The sequence below is a fragment of the Rhinolophus sinicus genome, linkage group LG04, assembly GCF_036562045.2.
Source record: "Rhinolophus sinicus isolate RSC01 linkage group LG04, ASM3656204v1, whole genome shotgun sequence".
Taxonomy (NCBI): domain Eukaryota; kingdom Metazoa; phylum Chordata; class Mammalia; order Chiroptera; family Rhinolophidae; genus Rhinolophus; species Rhinolophus sinicus.
The window spans coordinates 88,444,277-88,467,857 of NC_133754.1; the positions used below are offsets into that span (position 1 = coordinate 88,444,277).

The window sequence follows — 23,581 nt, forward strand, 5'->3', positions numbered from 1 at the left end:
AAAGGCCTGAACAAGAATATGGGAATGGAGAAAGTAAGCATGCTGAAGAAAACGGAATACTGTAAATATCAAACTTTCTTTTACATAAATTTAATGGTAACAACTCAAAAAAAATCCAGAACTGAAATATATACTGTAATAAAAGAAGAAACAGAGGGAAAATCATAGAATACCACCTCACAGAAATAACAGACAACAGCAAAAAAGGCAAAGAAACAATGGACACACAGTTTTACCAGAAAACTAAAGATGGAATGATAGGAAATCCTCACATGTCGATAATCACCCTAACTGTAAATGGACTGAACTCACCAACAAAAAGGCACAGAGTAGCAGATTGGATCAAAAAACTAAACCCAACCATAAGCTGCCTCCAAGAGACGCATCTCAGCTACAAGAACAAACATAGACTCAAAGTGAAAGGATGGAAATTGACACTCCAAGCAAATGGTATCCAGAGAAAATCAGGTGTAGCCATACTGATATAGATGAAACAGACTAACAGGTAACAACAGACAAAGATGGACATTTCATAATGATAAAGGGGACTATACAACAAGAAGACATAACAGTCATCAATATTTATGCCCCCAATCAGGGAGCACCAAAATATACCAAGCAGCTACTAACAGAACTAAAGGAAGAAATTGACCAAAACACAATTATACTAGGGGACCTAAATACATCATTGATAGCTATGGCTAGATCATCTAAACAGAAAATAAATAAAGAAATAGGAGCCCTAAATGACACATTAGATGAAATGGACATAATTGACATTTATAGAGCACTTCATCCTAGAACACCAGACTATACATTTTTTCTAGTGTACATGGAACATTCTCAAGGATAGACCATATATTGGGACATAAAATCAGCCTCAGCAAATTTAAGAAGATTGAAATCATACCAAGCATATTCTCTGATCACAAGGCTTTGAAATTGGATATCAACAGCAAAAAGAAAACAGGAAAAACCACAAATACGTGGAGATTAAACAACATACTTTTAAAGAACAACCAGCTCAGGGAGTAATAAGAGGAGAGATCAAAAGATACATAGAAACAAATGAGAATGAAAATACATCCTACCAAAATTTTTCGGATGCAGGGAAAGCAGTTTTAAGAGGGAAATTTATATCATTACAGGCCTATCTCAAGACACAAGAAAAATCACAAACAAATAACCTCACGTTATAACTTAAGGAACTAGAAAAAGAACAAATGAAACCCAAGGTCAGCAGAAGAAAGGAAATAAAAATCAGAGTAAAACTAAGTGAAATAGAGAACAAAAAGACAATAGAAAAGCAAATGTGACAAAGAGCTGATTCTTTGAAAAGATTAGTAAAATTGACAAACCCTTGGCTAGACTCACGAAGATAAAAAGAGAAAAGACACTAATAAACAAAATCAGAAATGAAAGAGGGGAAGTTATTATGGATGCCACAAAAATACAAAGGATCATCCAAGAATACTATCAACGACTATATGCCATGAAATTCAATAACCTAGAAGAAATGGACAAGTTCTTAGAAACATATAGCCTTCCTAGGCTGAACCATGAAGAATTGGAAAATCCAAATAGACCGATCATCAGTAAGGAAATTGAATCAGTCACTGGAAACCTTCCCAAAAGCAAAAGTCCGGGACCAGATGGGTTCAGTAGTGAATTCTATCAAGACTTCAAAGAGGATCTAATACCTGGCCTACTCAAACTCTTCCAAAAAATTGAATAAGAGACAATATTCCTAACTCATTTTATGGGGCCAACATTACCCTGATACCAAATCCTAGTAAGGATAACACAAAAGAAGAAAACTACAGACCAATATCTCTGATGAATACAGATGCAAAAATCCTAAACAAAACTCTAGCAAATCGAATACAACAATGCATTAAAAAGATTATCCATCACGACCAAGTGGGGTTCATCCCAGGGGCACAAGGATGGTTCAACATACGCAAATACATCAATGTGATACATCACATAAACAAAATAAAGGACAAAAATCATATGATTACATCAATTGATGCAGAAAAAGCATTTGAGAAGATACAACATCCATTTATGATTAAGACACTTAATAAAACAGGTATAGAAGGAAAATACTTTAACATAATAAAGGCCATATGACAAACCCTCAGCTTATATCATAATTAACAGTGATAAACTGAAGCCCTTTGCTCTACATTCAGACACATGACAGGGCTGTCCCCTATCACCTCTGCTTTTCAACATAGTAGTGGAAGTCCTCGCCAGAGCAATCAGGCAAGAGAAAGAAACAAAAGGCATCCAAATTGGGAATAAAGAAATTAAATTGTCCCTCTTTGCAGATGACATGATGCTATATATAGAAAACCCTAAAGACTCCACCAAAAAGCTATTAGAAACAATAAATGAATACAGTAATGTGGTAGGCTACAAAATCAATGTACAAAAGTCCATTGCATTCCTATATACTAACAATGAAATCTCACACAAAAATATTAAAAGAAACAATTCCTTTTGCAATTACAACAAAAAGAATAAAATACTTAGGAATAAACTTAACCAAGGATGTGAAAGACTTATATACTGAAAACTAAGACATTTTTAAAAGAAACTGAAGAAAACACAAAGAAATGGAAAGACTTTCCGTGCTCATGGATTGGAAGAATCAACACAGTTAAAATGGCCATATTACCCAAAGTAATATACAGATTTAATGCAATCCCCATCAAAACCCCAATGGCATTTTTAAAAGAAATAGAACAAAAAATCATCAGATTTGTATGGAACCACAAAAGACCCCAAATAGCCAAAGTAATCCTAAGAAAAAAGAACAATACTGGAGGTATCACACTTCCTGACTTTGGCTTGTACTACAGGGCTACAATAATCAAAACAGCATGGTATTGGCAGACAAACAGACGCACAGACTAATGGAACAGAATTGAGAACCCAGAAATAAAACCACACAAATATGGACACACACTTTTTGACAAAGAAGCAAATAACATACAATGGAGAAAAGACAGCCTCTTTAATAAATGGTGCTGGCAGAATTGGAAAGCCACATGCAAAAGAATGAAACTGGACTGCTATCTGTCACCATGTACCAAAATTAACTCAAAATGGATCAAAGACTTAAGCATAAGACCTGAAACAATAAACTACATAGAAGAAAACATAGGTACTAAACTTATGGACCTTGGGTGCAAAGAACATTTTATGAATTTGACTCCAAAGGCAAGGGAAGTAAAAGCTAAAATAAACAAATGAGACTATAGCAAACTTAAAAGCTTCTGCACAGCAAAAGAAACCATTGACAAAATAAAGAGGCAATCAACTGAATGGAAGAAGATTTTTGCAAACAGTACCTCCAATAAGGGGCTAATATGCAAAATATACAAGGAACTTAAAAACAACAAAACGAACAAACCAATTGAAAAACGGGCAGAGGACCTGAAGAGACATTTCTCCAAAGAGGACATACAAATGGCAAATAGACTTAAGAAAAAATGCTCAACATCACTAATCATCAGAGAAATGCAAATAAAAACCACAATGAGATATCACCTCACCAGGTTAGGATGGCTATCATCAACAAGACAAATAGTAACAAGTGTTGGAGAGGCTGTGGAGAAAAAGGAACCCTCGTACACTGTTGGTGGGAATGCAGACTGGTGCAGCCGCTATGGAAGGCAGTGTGGAGGTTCATCAAAAAATTACGAATAGAATTACCATATGACCCAGCAATCCCTCTCCTGGGTATATACCCAAAAAATCTGAAAACACTTATCCATAAAGACAAGTGTGCTGTAATGTTCACTGCAGCTTTATTTACAGTGGCCAAGACATGGAAACAACCAAAATGTCCTTCGATAGATGCATGCATAAAGAAGTTGTGGTATATATACACAATGGAATACTATTTGGTGGTAAGAAAAGATTAAATAGTACCATTTGTGACAACATGGATGGCTCTTGAGATTATAATGCTAAGCGAAATAAGTCAGACAGGAAAAGTAGAGAACTGTATGATTTCACTGATATGTGGTATATAAATTGAAAACAACAAAAGAACAAGACAAACAATTGAAAGAACAAAAACTCATAGGCATTGACAATAGTTTCAGGGTTACCAGGGGATAAGGGGGGGAGCGCGGCTCTAGAAGAGGGTAAACGGGGTCTAATATATGGTGAAGGAAAGAGAACTGACTCTGGGTGGTAAATACACAATGTGAGAGATAGATAATATATCACAGAATTGTGTACCTGAAATCTATGTAACTTTACTACCAATCGTCGCCCTAATAAACTTTAATTTAAAGAAAAAAAACAATATTAAAATTACTCTGATGGTAACCACTTTGAGCACCTCTTATAATTGCAGAAGTCAAACATGACTTGTATTCATCTTTTTTTAATCAGTATATATGAAGTATCAGAATTTTAACACAGTTTTTTCCTTTCTTAAAATGTGTATACATGTTTTGGCACCCTCTGTAAATACACATATACATACGATTATATACACACACATACACACATAGTGGAATATTACTGAGCCATAAAAAGAAGGATATTTTGCCTTTGCAACAACATGCATGGACTTTAAGGACGTTATGCTAAGTGAAATAACTCAAACAGAGAAAGACAAATACTTTATGATCTTACTATATGCGGAATCTAAAAAAAAATAAAATAAAAAACAAAACAATAAGCTTATAGATACAGAGAAGAAATAGGTGGTTGCCAGAGGCAGGGGGTGGGCAAAATGGGTGAAGGAAGTTAAAGGTACAAACTTCTAGTTATAAAATTAGTAAGTGGAGATATAATGTACAGCATGTGACTATAGTTAACAACATTGCATTGCATATTTGAAAGTTGCTAAGAGAGTAATCTTAAAAGTCCCTATCTCAAGAAAAATAAAAATTGTAACAAAGTATGGTAACAGATGTTAACTATATTTATTATAGTGATCATTTTGCAGTACGTACAAATGTGAAATCATTATGTTGTATACTTGAATCTAACATAATGTTACATGTCAAGTATACCTTAATAAAAAATGAAACAATTAACAAAAAAAGAGCACCATATATTCTTAGAAATTATCTTCAATTAAGAGTTATATTGAAATGTATGTTACTCCGAAAAAAATCAAATGATAAAAGTAAAATTAAGATTTGAGCATGGTATGATTTCCTAACTTAAATCTGTGCTTACAAAAAGTTTGAATTAGCTAAATAATTTAGCTATGTTTTCAGAAACACAAGATAAAGAAATGGTTACAAAAGAAATTTTGACTTCCGGAAAAATGGCGGCGTGAGGTGAGCCTCTGTAAAGCTCCCCTGGAATTTACAACGAATCGAACAACAAAAACTCCACAAAGGACTCCCTGCACAGCAGACAGGCAGCACGAAGAGGCCCACTACCGACTGAAATCACCTACAGGTGGGAGATTCGCGCGAGTGGAGGGAGGAGGAAAGGGAGACGGGACAGCCACGGCAGAGACCTCGGAGAAAAGACTGAGGGAAAAAGGCTGAAAATGGTGGTTTAAGCCCGCACTGCCGAGCAGAGAATGGAGCCTTAGGCACTGAGACTAGCCGCCCCCTCCCTCCCCTCCCAGAGCTCGCCCCAACCCCACCTGCCCGGTGCTAGAAGCGGAACAGTAGCAGTGTCAGATCAAAACAACAGAAAATTTGCTATTTTGAGAACTGTGGACCGCAGACAAATTCACAGCCCAACTAGTTCCAGCAAAGAGCTGTGGAAGCAGGACCGGCTGTGGTGGTGGTCGCCGCCATTGCTCTGGGCCACCTCTCACAACTCACCCCACCTATCTGGGCGGATCCTGCAGGAGTAAACAGAACTGCTGAAAGGGCTCTGAATCAGGAGCTGGAAGAGCTTTGGAACATCCCTGTGACCTAGACTATTAACAGAGGAGAAGCCCGTCTCCCACCCCCATTGTGTGAGAAGTTGGAATAGTGCAGAGAAAACATAGCACTACTGTGTGGGAGAAGGAAAATAAGTTGCAGTTGGAGAAATAATAAAACATTCTACCAACAAGTACTGGCAAACAAAAGAAAGACCTCTTTCTATCAACCTGTTGCAGAAGCCACTTCTGTAGATGTCTAGGAAGAGAAATAGTAAACCAGTAATTGCCATGAATAACCAAGGCAACAAGATAACTCAGAAAGAAAGTGAAAAATCTCCAGAGAAGGCACTTAAAGATACAGAAATATGTGACTTAAATGACAGAGAATTCAAGATTGCAGTTCTGAAAAAACTCAACGAGATACAAGAAAACACAGATAGGCAGTTAAAGGAACTCAGAAACTCAATCAAAGAACAGCATGAGCATTTTACGAAAGGGATTGAAATTTTAAAAAAGAACCAAATAGAATTTCTGGAGATTAAGAACTCAATAGAAGAAATTAAGAATGAAATAACCAGCTTAGGTAGTGGAGTTGACCAGATAGAAAAAAGAGTCAGTGACATCAAAGTTAGAAACCTGGAAATGACACAGATGGAAGAAGAAAGACTTGAGACTTAAAAGTAATGAAAGAACTCTACAAGAACTTTCTGACTCCATCAGAAAGAACAATATAAGAATAATGGGAAAACCAGAAGGAGAAGAAAGAGAAGGGAACAGAGAATATATTCAAACAAACTGTCGATGAGAACTTCCCAAATTGGTGGACAGAACTGGACCCTCGAATCCAAGAAGCAAATAGAACACCTAGTTACCTCAATCCCAACAGGCCTTCTCCAAGGCACATTGTATTGAAGCTGTCTAAAATCAACGACAAAGAGAAGAATCCTCAAGGCAGCCAAGGAAAAGAAGACAGTAACTTACAAAGGAAAGCCCATTAGATTATCATCAGATTTTTCAGCAGAAACTCTACAAGCCAGGAGGGAGTGGAACCAAATATTCAAACTATTGAAAGAGAGAAATCATGAGCCAAGAATAATATATCCAGCAAAGATATCCTTTAGATATGAAGGAGGAATAAAGACCTTTCCAGACATACAGAAGCTGAGGAATTTTCTAATACGACCTGCACTACAAGAAATACTAAAGGAGGCTATTCGACCACCATCAACAGGGACAATTTGTGGCAACCAAAACTCGGGGAGAGTAAAGGCCTGAAGAATATGGGAATGGAGAAAGTAATGAAGAAAATGGAATACTCTAAATATCAAACTTTCTTTTACATAAACTTAAGGGTAACCACTCAAAATAAATCCAGAATTGAAATATATACTGAACTAAAAGAAGAAACAGGGGAAACATCATAGAATACCACCACACAGAAATAATAGACAACAACAAAAAGACAAACAAACAATGGAGACACAGTCTTACCAGAAAACTAAAGACAGAATGATAGGGAATCCTTACATATCAATAATCACCCTAAATGCAAATGGAATAACTCACCAATAAAAAGGCACAGAGTAGCAGATTAGATCAAAAAACTAAACCTAATCATACGCTGTCTCCAAGGGCATCTCAGCTACAAGAACAAGCATAGACTCAAAGTGAAAGGGTGGAAATTGACACTCCAAGCAAATGGTACCCAGAGAAAATCAGGTGTAGCCATAATGATATCAGATGAAACAGACTCCAGGGTGAAAAAGATAACAAGAGACAAAGATGGACATTTCATAATGGTGAAGGGACTCGTACAACAAGAAGACATAACAGTCATCAATATTTATGCCCCCAATCAGGGAGCAAAATACACCAAGCAACTACTAACAGAACTAAAGGGAGAAATTGACCAAAACACAATTATACTAGGGGACTTAAATACATCATTGACAGCTATGGATAGATCATCCAAACAGAAAATAAATAACGAAATAGTAGCCCTAAATGACACATTAGATGAAATGGACATAATTGACATTTATAGAGCACTTCATCCTAAAACATCAGACTATACATTCTTTTCTAGTGTACATGGAACATTCTCAAGGATAGACCATATATTGGGACATAAAATCAGTCTCAACAAATTTAAGAAGATTGAAATCATACCATGCATATTCTCTGATCACAAGGCTTTGAAATTGGATATCAACTGTAAAAAGAAAGCGGGAAAAAACACAAATACATGGAGACTAAACAACATACTTTTAAAGAAGGACTGGGTCAAAGAAGAAATTAGAGGAGAGATCAAAAGATACATAGAAACAAATGACAATGAAAATACATCCTACCAAAATTTTGGGGATGCAGCGAAAGCAGTTTTAAGAGGTAAATTTATCTCATTACAGGCCTATCTCAAGAAACAAGAAAAATCCCAAATAAATAACCTCATGTTACACCTTAAAGAACTAGAAAAAGAAGAACAAGTAAAACCCAAGGTCAGCAGAAGAAAGGAAATAAAAAATTAGAGCAGAACTAAATGAAATAGAGAACAAAAAGACAATAGAAAAAATTAATGTGACAAAGAGCTGGTTCTTTGAAAAGATTAACAAAATTGACAAACCCTTGGCTAGACTTACTAAGATAAAAAAAGAGAAGACACTGATTAACAAAATCAGAAACGTAAAAGGGGAAGTTATCACGGACACCACAGAAATACAAAGGATCATCCAAGAATACTATGAAGGACTATATGCCACCAAATTCAACAACCTAGAAGAAATGGACAAGTTCTTAGAAACATATAGCCTTGCAAGGCTGAACCATGAAGAACTGGAAAATCTAAACAGACCGATCACCAAATTGAATCAGTCATCCAAAACCTTCCCAAAAGCAAAAGTCCGGGACCAGATGGCTTCACTAGTGAATTCTACCAAACCTTCAAAGAGGATCTAATACCAATTCTGCACAAACTCTTCCAAAAATTGAAGAAGAGACAGTACTCCCTAACTCATTTTATGAGGCCAACATTACCCTGATACCAAAACCTGGTAAGGACAGCACAAAACTACAGACCAATATCTCTAATGAATACCGATGCAAAAATCCTAAATAAAATTCTAGCAAATCGAATACAACAATGCATTAAAAGATTATTCATCACGACCAAGTGGGGTTCATCCGGGCACAAGGATGGTTCAACATAATCCATCAATGTGATACATCACATAAACAAAATAAAGGACAAAAATCATATGATTATATCAATTGATGCAGAAAAAGCATTTGACAAGATACAACATCCATTTATGATTAAAACACTTAATAAAATGGGTATAGAAGGAAAATACCTTAACATAATAAAGGCCATATATGACAAGCCCTCTGCTAATCTCATAATTAATGGAGAAAAACTGAAGCCCTTTGCTCTACGTTCAGGAACACGACAGGGATGTCCCCTATCACCTCTGCTTTTCAACATAGTGTTGGAAGTCCTTGCCAGAGCAATCAGGCAAGAGAAAGAAATAAAAGGCATCAAATTGGGAATGAAGAAGTTAAATTATCACTCTTTGCAGATGACATGATGCTATATATAGAAAACCCTAAAGACTCCACCAAAAAGCTATTAGAAACAATCAACGAATACAGTAAAGTTGGCTACAAAATCAACGCACAAAAGTCCATTGCCTTCCTATATACTAACAATGAAATCTCAGAATTCCTTTTGCAATTGCAGCAAAAAGAATAAAATACCTAGGAATAAACTTAACCAAGGATGTGAAAGACCTATATGCTGAAAACTATAAGACATTTTTGAAAGAAATTGAAGAAGACACAAAGAAATGGAAAGACATTCCGTGCTCATGGATTGGAAGAATCAACATAGTTAAAATGGCCATATTACCCAAAGCAATATACAGATTCAATGCAATCCCCATCAAAATCCCAATGGCATATTTTAAAGAAATAGAACAAAAAAATCATCAGATTTTTTGGAACCACAAAAGACCCCGAATAGCCAAAGCAATCTTAAGAAAAAAGAACAATAATGGAGGTATCACACTTCCTGACTTTGGCCTGTACTACAGGGCTACAATAATCAAAACAGCATGGTATTGGCAGAAAAACAGACACATAGACCAATGGAATAGAATTGAGAACCCAGAAATAAAACCACATAAATATGGACAGATAATTTTTGACAAAGAAGCTAAAAACATACAATGGAGCAAAGACAGCCTCTTCAATAAATGGTGCTGGGAGAATTGGATAGCGACGTGCAAAAGAATGAAACTGGACTGCTATTTGTCACCATGTACCAAAGTTAATTCAAAATGGATCAAAGACTTAAGCATAAGACCTGACACAATAAACTGCATAGAAGAAAACATAGGTACTAAACTTATGGACCTTGGGTTCAAAGAGCATTTTATGAACTTGACTCCAAAGGCAATGGAAGTAAAAGCTAAAATAAACGAATGGGACTATATGAAACTTAAAAGCTTCTGCACAGCAAAAGAAACCATTGACAAAATAAAGAGGCCACCAACTGAATGGGAGAAGATTTTTGCAAACAGTGCCTCCGATAAGGGCTAGTATCCAGAATATACAAGGAACTCATGCAACTCAACAACAAAAAAACAAACAACCCAATTGAAAAATGGGCAGAGGACTTGAAGAGACATTTCTCCAAAGAGGACATACAAATGGCAAATAGACATATGAAAAAATGCTCAACATCACTAATCATCAGAGAAATGCAAATCAAAACCACAATGAGATATCACCTCACCCCAGTCAGAATGGCTATCATCAACAAGACAAATAGTAACAAATGTTGGAAAAGGAACCCTCATACACTGTTGGTGGGAATGCAGACTGGTGCAGCCGTTATGGAAGGCAGTGTGGAGGTTCCTCATGACCCAGCAATCCCTCTCCTGGGTATCTACCCAAAAATCTGAAAACATTTAGAGATAAAGACACGTGTGCTCCAATGTTCATTGCAGCTTTGTTTACGGTGGCCAAGACATGGAAACAACCAAAATGTCCTTCGATAGATGAATGGATAAAGAAGTTGTGGTATATATACACAATGGAATACTATTAGTGAGAAAAGATGATATAGGAACATTTGTGACAACATGGATGGATCTTGAGAGAGTAATGCTGAGCGAAACAAGTCAGACAGAAAAAGCAGAGAACCATGTGATTTCACTGATATGTGGTATATAAACCAAAAACAACAAAAGAACAAGACAAACCAGAAACTCATAGACACGGACAATAGTTTAGTGGTTGCCAGAGGGTAAGGGGGGTGGGGGGGGAGGTGAGGGTAAGGGGGATCGAATATATGGTGATGGAAGAACTGACTCTGGGTGATGAACACACAATGGGATTTATAGATGATGTAATACAGAATTGTACACCTGAAATCTATGTAATTTTACTAACAATTGTCACCCCAATAAATTTAATTTAAAAAAAAAAAAAAAAAAAAAAAGAAATTTCAATATATGTATCATATGAGGTGGGGCTATACAACTTTAATAATTAAAATACATTACAAGATGATTATTAAAATGTATATTAAGATGTATTAAAATACTCTAATTCGTATTGTAGTCTATTAAAATATATCACAAAGCAGATTCTTTTCAGCTATAACCAAAGATTGACTTTGTTTTATAATATTTATAAATGAAATACATTCAAAATATTATACATTAAAAAATACTCTTTCCAAAATATAGATTAGTAATTTTCTTTAAAATGTGAACAGCATCATTCAAAGTTTCAATTCTATAAAATCAGTAATTCTATCTTCCTGAAAAAAACAGCACACAAGTCTTAGAATGTGTCTGCAGTAGGAAAAAAAAAAAATCTCGGAAATGAGGTCTAAATTGCAAGAAAAAATGCTGAGCAAGGTAAATAGTAAACACGAGGAAATCTAAAAGTAACACTGTCTAAAAAAAAACAATACTACTAATAATATCTAATTTGGAGGGTTTAAAAAAGCAAGAAAAGAGACAATTATATGTTGGTTGGGAAGTGGGTATTTTAAAAATTACTCAGTATTTTAACTTCTAATTTCTCATTTCTTTGGCAAGATATTACAATAAATAATGTTTCACACGCGGCTTACATTAAAATAGGAAATCAGATTTTCTGATGGTTGATCGCTTGCTGAATTTAAGATCATCATTAATTGTTGGATAGTATTCATAACAGTCCTAGAGGAAAAAAAAATAGGAAGGAGCGTTAAGCAATGAAGGAAAAAAAGAAAAAATGAGGTGTATTTATTACACAAGTTAAAAGTATGTTCAAACTCACTGTCTCCAATTTATCTTTAAGAAGTTCTCTGAAATAAAACTACAAAACCCTTAGTGTACTATTGTTTAGGAATCACATTTTATTTGAATATTTAAGAAAGGATGGACTCATAATCAGTGAGTTTATAATTAAAGAACTGATATACTTATTTACTGCTAAAACTATATATATCAATAAAACAATAAAACATTAATTGGTCAAACTAAAGACATTTTAAGGAGAAAACATAAACTGTCATCAAAATAGTAATCTTTTAAGAAAACACCACTATAATTAAATACTAAAAAATTTAAAATGAAGACTGAGTTATTTAGTAACTCAAGGAACCAAGCGACTCTCCTTTACAGAGACTTTCAAGAAGAAAGCATATACAATTTTAGAAGTCACCATTGTTAAAGCATAAAATTGACTCAATCTCTTAAGATCTCTTTAATTCTATAATATTATGGATGTGGGGGGTATATTAAATATTAATGTTCCAATTTTGGAGTAGCAGTAAGTATACTGCTACTGTAGGCACTACTTAATGATGCAAAGAACTGTAGAATATTTATGCCTGAAAGGGTCCTTAAATATTATTTAGTACACCAGGTTCAGTGCTCTTAGTCAAGCCTCTCTAAACTGATATCTACACTTTCTCACTTTTCAAATGTATTGCTTCTATAACTTGTACATTGCTTCTATAACTTAACTAATCTACTTAAATCACAATGACTAAAGCCAAAAATGACCCATTGCTAAACCAACGATCTTTCTCATTTGCTCTTTTTTGTTTGTTTCTCTTTTGGTTGTTTATTTTGTTCTTTAGATTCCATATATAAGCAAAATCACACTGCATCTGTCTTTCGCTGTCTGACACTGCACTCAGCAAAATACTCTTCAGGTCCATCCATGCTGCTACAGATGGCAAGAATCCACTCCCTTCCATGGCTGAGCAATATTCCATTGTATATACCATTTACCCCAAAATAAGATCTAGCCAGACCATCAGCTCTAATGCGGCTTTTAGAGCAAAAATTAATATAAGACCAGGGCTTATTTTAATATAAGACTGGGTATAATGTAATACCGGTCTTATATTAATTTTTGCTCCAAAAGACACATTAGAGCTGATGGTCCAGTTAAGTCTTATTTTTGGAGAAATATGGTATGTACCATCTCCTCTTTATCCATTCATCCTTTGATGGACACCCAGGCTGCCTCCACATCTTGGCCACTGTAAACAATGCTGTAATGAACATAGAGATGCACATGTCCCCTCAAAGTAGCGTTTTGCATTTCTTCAAATAAATATCCAGAAGTGGGATTACTGGGTCTTACTTTGTCTTGTTATAGCCTTTATTTTAAAGTTTATTTTGTCTGATATCAGTACTGCTGCCATAGCTTTTTTGTTTCCATTTCATGAAATATCTTTTTCCATTCCTTTACTTTCAGTCTGTGTGTGTCTTTCAATCTGAAGTGAGTCTCTTCTAGGCAGCATATGTAAGGGTTTTGTTTTCTTATCCACTCAGCCACACTGTCTTTTAATTGGAGCATTTAATCCATTTACTATGAAAGCAACTATTGATAGTTATGTATTTATTGCCATTTTATTATTCATATTTTGACATATATATATTTAATTCTTCTCTTAAAAAAGTCCCTTTAGAATTTCTTGTAATTCTGGTTTGGTGCTGATGAACTCCTTTAGCTTTTTCTTATCTGGGAAGCTCTTTATCTGTCCTTCGATTCTAAATGATAGCTTTGCTGTGTACTCTTGTTTGTAGGTCCTTGCCTTTCACCACTTTGAATATTTCCTGTCAGTCCCTTCTGGCCTGCAAAGTTGCAGAAATCAGCTGACAGTTTTATGGGACCTCTCTTGTAGGTAAGGAACTGCTTTTCTCTTGATGCTTTTAAGATTCTCTCTTTGTCTTTAACTGTTGGCATTTTAATTATGTGTCTTGGTGTGGGCCTCTTTGGGTTCATCTTGTTTGGGACTCTCTGCACTTCCTGGGCTCATATATCTCCTTCACCAGGTTAGGGAAGCTTTTTGTCATTACTTCTTCAAATAGGTTTTGTTGTTGGTGGTGGTGTTTTTTTTCTTTAAACTTTTATTTAAGTGTGTTTTTCCAGGACCCATCAGCTCCAAGTCAAGTAGTGTTTCAATCTAGTTGCAGCTCACAGTGGCCCATGTGGGGATCGAACCAGCAACTTTGTTGTTAAGAGCACCGCACTCTAACCAACTGAGCTAACCAACCACCCCTTCAAATAGGTTTTCAACTCCTTGCTCTTTCTCTTCTCTTTCTGGTACCCCTATGAAGCCAATGTTGATATGTTTAGTGGTGTCCCAGAGGCCCCTTAAATTCTTTTTTTTTTTTTTGGATTCTTTTTTCTTTCTGCTGTTCTGGTTGGGTGTTTAATGCTACCTTATCTTCTAAATTGCTGATTCAGTTCTCTGCTTCATCTAATCTACTGTTGATTCCCTCTACTATATTCTTTGTTATTGTATTCTGTTTCTTTTTTGTTTTCTCCCTCCATTTTCATGTTTCCTATCTCTTTATTGAAGTTCTCCCTGAGATTATTGATCATCCTTATAACCAGTGTTTGGAACTCTGCATGGGATAGACTGCTTGTCTCCATTTTGTTTAGTTCTTTTTCTGGAGCCTTGCTCTGCTCTTTTATTTGGAACATGTTTCTTTGTCTCCCCATTATGGCTGCCTCCCTGTGTTTGTTTCTATGTATTAGGTAGGGCTGTTATGTCTCTTTTTAGTAGCATGGCCTTAGTAAATGTTCTGTAGAGCTCAGTGGCACAGTCTTCTTGGTCACCTGAGCTGGGTAATCCAGGTGTGTCCTTTGTGTGGATTGTGTGTGCACTTCTGTTGTAGTTGAGCCTTGGTTGCTGTCTGCATACCAATGGAAGGGACTGACCCTTGGGCTGATTGGTTGCGAGAACTGGTTGTGACTACAGTGGAGGAGCTGTAGTGCAGGGGCTGACCCTACAGAGCAGGATTTGCTCTAGCAGGGCTCTGGTGCCTGCCCAGTCTGCACTCTGAGTGTGTTGTTCCTGTAGGTGGCTGCGTCTGAAGCTGACCACCAGGCATGCCAGCCTATGAGCCTTCTGGGAGGGACCCCACCACAGTCCAAGTTCAGCTGCAGTCTGTGACCTGCCCAGGGCCACCTGGCATGAGCCACAAAGCAATCCACAGATGGCTACTGCTCGCACTGGGCATGAAGGTACCTTGAGAGGCCAAAATGCAAACTGATGCTGGCTGTCGCTGGTGCTGCACTCAGGGCTGCTCAACCAGAGGTATGGGACATGCCAAGGCCAGATGCTGCTTGTTTGGGTTTTGTGAACCTTTGTGGATTTTAGAAAGGTCTGCAGCATGAGCCAAGACAAGCCATTTATATGGAAAAGCCACTGGAAGCAACTTGGGGGGTGGGGGCAGAGGCCTGAAAGTTGGGTGGGGCTGGGTCTCAGAGAATCAAAGCAAAGGAACAGTGTTAGCCATGTTGATGGAGACTCAGATATGGCATCTCCCTGTGTCTGCACACTGGGAGCGGGGAGGGTTCTACAAAGATACAATGGCTTCTACCAGCTCCTCCATCTGGGAGAAAGGTGCCCCTCCAGCCGTCGTCCTGCAGCCAGACAATTCAGTTCCTCCCCATAAATCCCTGGTGCCTTTCAAGCTGTTGCCCCAACACTGGAGCTCAGAGCCAATGAGTCCATCAGTAAGTCCATGCACAGGCTCTTTAAGAGGAGCGCCTGGTAATGCAGCTGCCTTCGTCTTACTCGGCCACAATCTTCGCTGGTTTTCACAGCCAGAAGTTATGGGGACTTCTCTCCCCAGCACTAAAACCTTGGGCTGGGGAGCCTAGTGTGGGGCTGGGACCCCCTGCTCCTCCAGGGGGACCCCTGCAACTGACATATTCTCCTGATTTTTAAAGGTCACAACTGGGTGTGGATCTAGCTCATTCTGTGACTCCACCCCTCCTACCAGTCTCAAGGTAGTTTTTCTGTATGTCCTTAGTTGTAGGGCTTTGGTACAACAGGATTTCAGGTGATTCTCAATGATGGTTGTTCTGTATTTCAGTTGTAATTTTGATGTGGTCGTGAGAGGAGTGAGCACATTGTTTACCTACTCCCCCATCTTGACCAAATCTCTCTTTCTCATTTGTTCTTATACTTGACTTCCTTGAAGCATTTGACACTCTTAAACACTTTCTCTTTGTTGAAACTTCCTCCCCTCCTTTGGCTTTTTTGCCTTCACTCTTTGAGCTTCCAATCACACCTCTCATTCTCTTTAATCTAACTTTTATGTAGTTAAATTAAATGCCAGCATTCTTTAGGATTCAGCCCTTAGCTATCCATTCTTGTCATTATACGCCCTCACTTCAAGCAAGTTGGTGTATTTTGATGGTTTTAACTCTCCCTGATCATTCCCAAATCTATACGATCTTTATATCCTATTACTTACCTCACATCTTCTTCATATCCATAAATGCTTTAAGAATAATATTCTAAATATGAATTCATCAAACATTTGCCAAACCTTTTCTTGCTCCTTCCTTCCCACTGCCTAACTCTTAGTTCACATCTTTAGCATCTCTCAACTGAATTACTGCAATATAGCAGTCCAGAGATTCTTACTCACTATGTCTATGGTAATAAGGTCTGGGCATATGTACTTTGAAAAAAACTGCTCAGGTTATTTTAATGTGTACCCCTGGTTAAGAACCATTGTGACATATGACAGGTCTCTCTATTTTTCACCATGCTCTCCTCCATCCCTTCACAAACTACTATCATGTAATCTTTCAAAAATCATGTCTTATTTTATCATTACCCCTGCTTAACACTCATTTATATCAACAGGCTATATTGTGCACAAGCTAAAGACAAAGCTTAAGCGTGTGGCAATACAAGGCCCTTCATAATCTAATACAGAGCTGCTAACAGTTCCCTAGACACATTGTGTTGTTTCCTACTTTCATGCCTTTGTACATGCTATTCCCACCCACTAAAATGCCAGTCTCCTGTGACAATATTCAGTTCATACACCACTTCATAAAATCCCTTCTGTGCCATCTCATTAACTTGTCTTAGGTTTATTACTCTACTTATAAAACATGTATATTTATTTGTATACATAGTCATTTGAAAAATATTACTGATTGCCTATTATGTACCACATATTATCCTCAGTCCTAATTATTAAATGGTGAACAGTAAGTCACGGTCCATGTGGTATACAACTTAAAGACCATTATGGATTTGGCAAAAACAAGCAAACACACAAATGATTTTATAATTACAAATTGTGACACACTGTGAAGAAATTTATGAAGATGCTATGAGAAATAAAATACTTCAGAGAGATATAAATCTTTAAAAAAGTAGTATTTGTGCTGAACCTAACAGAAGAGCAGCAATTGGTGATGCATGGAAAGAAGAGAGGGAAGTTTCAAGAAGAGCGAAAAACAAGTGCGAAGGTCCTCAAGTACAAAAGAAGAGCTTGGAGAGTTCAGGAATCTGACTAGCACATAATGAACGGGAAAACAAGATGAGGTTGGTGAGGCAACAGAAGCTATGAGTAGATCATATAAGGTCTTGTAGGCACTACTAAGAAATTTGCATTGTATTTCAATTGAATGGGAAGCAATCAAAACGTTTAACAGCAGGGTGAACATGACCTGACTACATTTCTAGAATATTATTCTGGGGGCTTTCTGAAGAATAGAGATAGTGGTGGGGAGAAAGAAACAGATGAAAGTCAAGCAGCGATATCAGTTAGTAGCCTACTGCAAAAAATCTAAGAGAAAGAGAAAGATATTTCAGACAAGGGTGGAGAGAGTAGAAATGGAGAACAGTAGATGGACTCAGTAAATATTTAGGAGAAAAATTCAACAAGACTTATTAACAGATTGGATGTGGGAAGTAAGTGAGAAAAAGGACATAAAAATAGTTCTAATCCCTCTAGGCTGTATGCAGACCAAATGGTGATACTTTTTTTTTCTATTTACCGAAATAGAACGCACCTCATTCTAGGTTATATTCCTTAATGATAGAGAAAACTAGATCTAATAATCATATCCTTAGCAACTAGCAAAATACCTGGAATGCAAAGAGCACTCAATGTACATTTCTGGCATGTATATAGAAATATATAATGAAACAAATAAAAAAGAACCCAAAGCCCTATAACACAGTGAATTAACAATTATAATGACATTCAAAAGTAAGACAATTCATACCTAACTGGAGTCTGTTGAAGAATCACATTCAGCTCTTCATCAGGGTTATTTTTTTGTGGTGTTCTCTGCATTTCAAAACTAAATAATAATAAGCAAAGTCATTCAGACTGAACATTTACACTTAACAAAATTATATGTATTTTTACCATTGTTTTTAAGTCGGGTTTCTTTCCATTAGGTTTATGACAAACAGGTACACCGATCACTAAGAATTTTTTTGAACGTGAATGTTGGATGTTTTCTCGACAAAGTTAGATGTTTATTACTAATGATTATTACTAATCAAGTTGTTCGGTATCCAAAAATATCAAAGCTCAAGATTTCCAATCATTATGCCTTCCAAAAACTTAACTTTGACTTAAATAAAATTAGAAGTATTTCACTTGTGTTTAACTTCCAAATTACACATTTTTTTCAGTTACATATTAAAATACTGCTGCTAAAAGACATAATATTAACCATATTTATGGTCATTCAAAAACTTTTGTAATTACTCTCAACCATTCGTATTTTAGGATTTTATAAGACAATTCAAGAGAGTACACTTTTATATCAATTAAAAAAAAAAAAAATGAACCAGGCAAGTAATAGCAGGTGAGAGGCTGAAAAATGACAGAGACCACACAACTTAAGTAAATGAATTACAGTTGACCCTTGAACAAGGTAGGTTGTTCACTTACGAACTCATGGACCCATGCAGTTCAAACCTGTGTTACTCAAGCATCAACTGGAATTTCAATCCACAAGTAGGAATCTGCATAGGCAAAGGGCTGACTTAAGTTGTATATGGATTTTGACTGCACAGGCGGTTGGCGCCCCTAACTCCTGCATTGTTCAAGGGTCAACTGTACTCCAACAATTTTATTCTGGTGCTCATTTTAAAAATTACATTTATCTAAATGAGAAAAAATAGTTGATATGGAGAACAATTCACATTAAATCTCTATCTGAGAGACAAAAACGGTGTTACAATGATAAAGGGGTCAATCCAACAAAAGGATATAACATTTCTAACATTTGGAAATATTTATGCATCCAACATAGGAGCACCTAAATATATAAAGCAAATATTAACAGACGTGAAAGGAGAAATAGATAGTAATACAATAATAGTGGGAAAGTCACCTACTATTATTCCACTAATACCCCCACTTATATCAATAGATAGATCATTCAGACAGAATCAATAAGGAAACACTGGCCTTAACTGACACATTTGACCAGATGGATTTAACAGATACTTAAACAACATTCCATCCAAAACAACAGCACACATTCTTCTAAGTGTACAATGAACATTTTCCAAGACAGATTATATGTTAGGCCACAAGACAAGTCTTAATAAATTTAAGAGATTAAAATCATATCAAACATCTCTTCTGACCACAATGGTATAAAACTAAAAACTAATTACATGAAGAAAACTGGAAAATTCACAAATATATGGAGATTAAACAATATGCTACTAAACAACCAACAGGTCAAAGAAGAAATCAAGAGAGAAAGATAAAAATACATTGAGGAAAAAAGATGAAAATGTAACACACCAAAGTTTATGAAATGCAGCAAAAGCAGTTCTAAGATGAAAATGCATAGCAATAATGCCTACGTTAAGTAAAAAGAAAAGTCTCAAATAAACAACATAACTTCATATCTCAAAGTAATAAAAAAAGAACAAACAAAGCCCATAGATTGTAAAAGGAAAAAAATAAAGATCAGAGCAGAAATAAATTGAGACTAAAAAAAAAAAAAAATAGAAAATATCAATGAAATTAAGAGCTTATTCTTTAAAAATATAAACAAAATTAACAAACCTTTACCTAAAATTCAACAAGAAAAAGAGATCACTCAAATAAGTAAAATCAGATATAAAAGGAGATGTTGCAACTAATACCACAAAAATACAAAAAGTCCTAAGACTACTATGAACAATTATACACCAAAATTGGACAATCTAGCACAAATAGATTCCTAGAAATATACAATCTACCAAGACTGAATCATAATGAAACAGAAAATCTGAACAGACCCATTACTACTATGGAGATTAAACCAGTAATCAAAAATATCCCAACAACAAAAGTCCAAGACCCTTTGGCTTTACCGGTGAATTCTACCAAATTTTCAAAGGAGAATCAATACCAATCCTTCTCAAACTCTTCTTAAAAAGTAGAAGAGGAATGAACTCTTTCAAAAGCCATTTTATGAGGCCAGCATTACCCTAATACCAAAACAAGACAAGGATGCCAGAAGAAAAGAAAATTTCAGGCCAACATCCCTGATGAACACAGTTGCAAAAATCCTCAACAACATATTAGCAAACCAGATTCAACAATACATTAAAAGAATCAAACACCATGATCAAGTTGGAGAATGCAAAGAGTATGATGTTGGCTGTGGTCCTGTCATGTATGACCTTTATTATGTTGAGGTACATTTCCTCAATACTTGCTCTGTTGAGAATTATTATGATAAGTGGATGTTGAATTTTGTCAAACGCTTTTTCTACATCTATTGAAATGATTATATGATTTTTTCCTTCATTTTGTATTCTTTTTAATTAAAAAAAATAAAAAGAACCATATATTTAATTAGCTGTTCAACATCTTCATTTTCTACTTTTCTAACTTTGGTTTGATTGCTTTCTTATACATACAGACTTATTCTATGCAAGTTCTATGAAAAGTATTCAACCCCATAAATTGAACTGGGAACTAAGTAGCTAGCATTTTTCTATTACTTTACTATTTGCAAAGTGCTTTCATCAATATACATTACATATATTAATAGTACTCTTACACTAAATGCTTGCATTTTACAGATCAGGAAACTAAGACTCTGAGATAAAGTGAAAATTCAACTACATTCCAAAATAGGTGAAGGAAATAAAAGATTCCTTCTCTGCCTTGACTTGGTTGGAGAAATTACTTTAATAAAGATATTAAAAAATCAATACAAGCCTGTATATATGAGAAGCCAAATTAATGTTCATATAGACAATATAAATAACATTTTTCACTTATTTTAATAAAAAGTAGAATAGATTTTCAATCAACGTTAAGATATTGTATCGTAAAAAAAAAGTCTCTTTGTTAATAAATTATATACTTGGAATATTGTTTATCTTATTATTTTTATATAAAGGCATATGAATTTAATATAAATGTTATTTAAAGGTTACTAAGTTAAATAAAAACCTAGTGAGCCTACCTATATCGAAATTGACCTATAGCAAAAGCGTATCAGAAAATAAAAACATATTATGTACAATACCTGTCTGTAGAATCAGCCTGAAGAGTTTTATCATGATCCAGAAATAATCTTGCATCTAGATCTTTGTTTTTAAGATAAATTTCTTCATATTGTTTAGAGAGACTTTCCACCTCAAAAAAAAAAAATACTGATTATTATCCTTTAATGTCATTACATCTGTCAGTACACAGAAGTACAATTTAATTTAAAAATTTTTGCACAATATACACTTAATTTTACAACACACTGAATTCACATGCAATGTAAATAAGGTGTATGTGCACGTGAAGTAAAGAAAATTGCAACTTTTTCTACTCTAATTTTAAACCTATTGTATATATTCACCCCATTCATTAGTTTTAGGTAGACAAGAATCACCAATGACACAAAACAATACAGTGATGAAAGGGTAAGATAAAAACAGGTATTATTATAACCACTTAATTGTCAAGATCCTCCAGACATCCCATGTATTTCTCACTTTCAATCTTCTACTATGCTTATCAATATAAAATATTTTTCAAACATTGTAACAAATCCTCTTAATTATATATTCTGCTTATCTTTCCTAAATCCTTTGGTTCACTCTATCTCCCTTCAGTTTAGTATCTTAGGCAAGAACATTAGCTCAATTAATTAGCCCAATTAACACACTTGCATGATTTATTCCCAGTCTTAGATACTTTTTCAATTGCTAGAATCTGTAAATCTTTTGTGAGTTCTGCTTCATAATTTCGAATCATAATTTAAAGGCCAATGCCCAATAGACAACTATTTGGCATGCCTTCTACTATGACTTTTAACGCGAAAGTGTTTCCAATCTAAGGGAACTAAAATTGCTTTCTAAAAGGAGTGGGCAAAGAAATCCAGTTATATGTAAACTTTTTGTTTGCATAAATGTTTTAGGTAGACTAGCCATTCATGTTTAAGTTTACTGTTACTGCCCTAGCTTAGTGAGGCAATAATTATCAATCATTTATTGATTGAGAGCTATTAATATTACATGCAAAATACTGGGGAAAATGTTAAGTTTGTCTTAAGATTTCTATTAAAACTGTAATCCTTTCTAGGAGAAGAAAAATTAGTACGAGTATCCAACATTCTTTAGAGTTGGGAATAGCATATTCTTAGTATATAAACTGGTAACAAGACTCAGGAATACAACACTTGGCCCCTTCTTGCCTCTCTAATACCTTTTCTGCCCTGTATCCCAATCTTAACAAATTAGTTGGAGTTCACTGAACATACCATACTATCACATATCACTGTGCCTTTGAATCTATAATTTCCAACCCCTGGAAATGCCATTTTTCATAAAGCTTTACTCAGCTCAGAAATGACATCACCTCCAATCAATTTTCCACAAACCCTATCTGCCCCTCTTTGGATTAGATTGCTCCCCTCCAAGATATCACAACTCCCTGTGTATACTTCTATTAGACTGGTAGAATCCCATAACGTTCTATCTCTTTGTCTCGCTCACTAGCACCTTAATGACAGCAACTGTGAGCTAAATGTCTGTATCAATGATATCTAGTACAATGCCTGGCACATATTAAGTACTTAATAAATAGTTGTTGAATGAATAAGTTAATGAATTCAAGGACTAGTTACCAATTCTGGTCACAGAATTAGCAGTTTAGCTATCTGATTTCAGGTCTTTTGGTCTTGGTGACTAATGCCTGGTGCTTCTAAAACATTGTTTTATCACTGAGTATTCATTCATCATTTATCTAAAGCATCCTTTCCTCCACATTATTTTACCTTACCACATTAAGTGCTCAGTTGTTCTGTTCTCATTGAAGAGCAAGACATTTGAGGCAAAATGTGAAAAGAAACGGATGGATGGCACACCACTAAGGTAAAACATTTCTGCAATATAATCATAGTAATTTCAACGGAATTTAT

General features: G+C 35.5%; 1 protein-coding gene across 3 annotated transcripts in view; it reads right to left on the reverse strand.

Annotated features, from left to right (window-relative positions):
* The window catches only part of RB1 (RB transcriptional corepressor 1), a 162,568-nt gene that overhangs the window by 80,427 nt on the left and 58,560 nt on the right, over nucleotides 1-23,581 (reverse strand). For 2 of the 3 annotated variants that reach the window (XM_019748050.2, XM_074329955.1), the window contains exons 10-12: nucleotides 21,695-21,804; nucleotides 18,422-18,499; nucleotides 12,003-12,090 (exon numbers count right to left, since the gene is read on the reverse strand). In XM_019748050.2, coding sequence (XP_019603609.2) covers nucleotides 12,003-12,090; nucleotides 18,422-18,499; nucleotides 21,695-21,804 — 276 coding nt within the window. The remainder of the gene's footprint in view (nucleotides 1-12,002; nucleotides 12,091-18,421; nucleotides 18,500-21,694; nucleotides 21,805-23,581) is intronic. The other variant, XM_019748051.2, reaches the window with a different exon arrangement.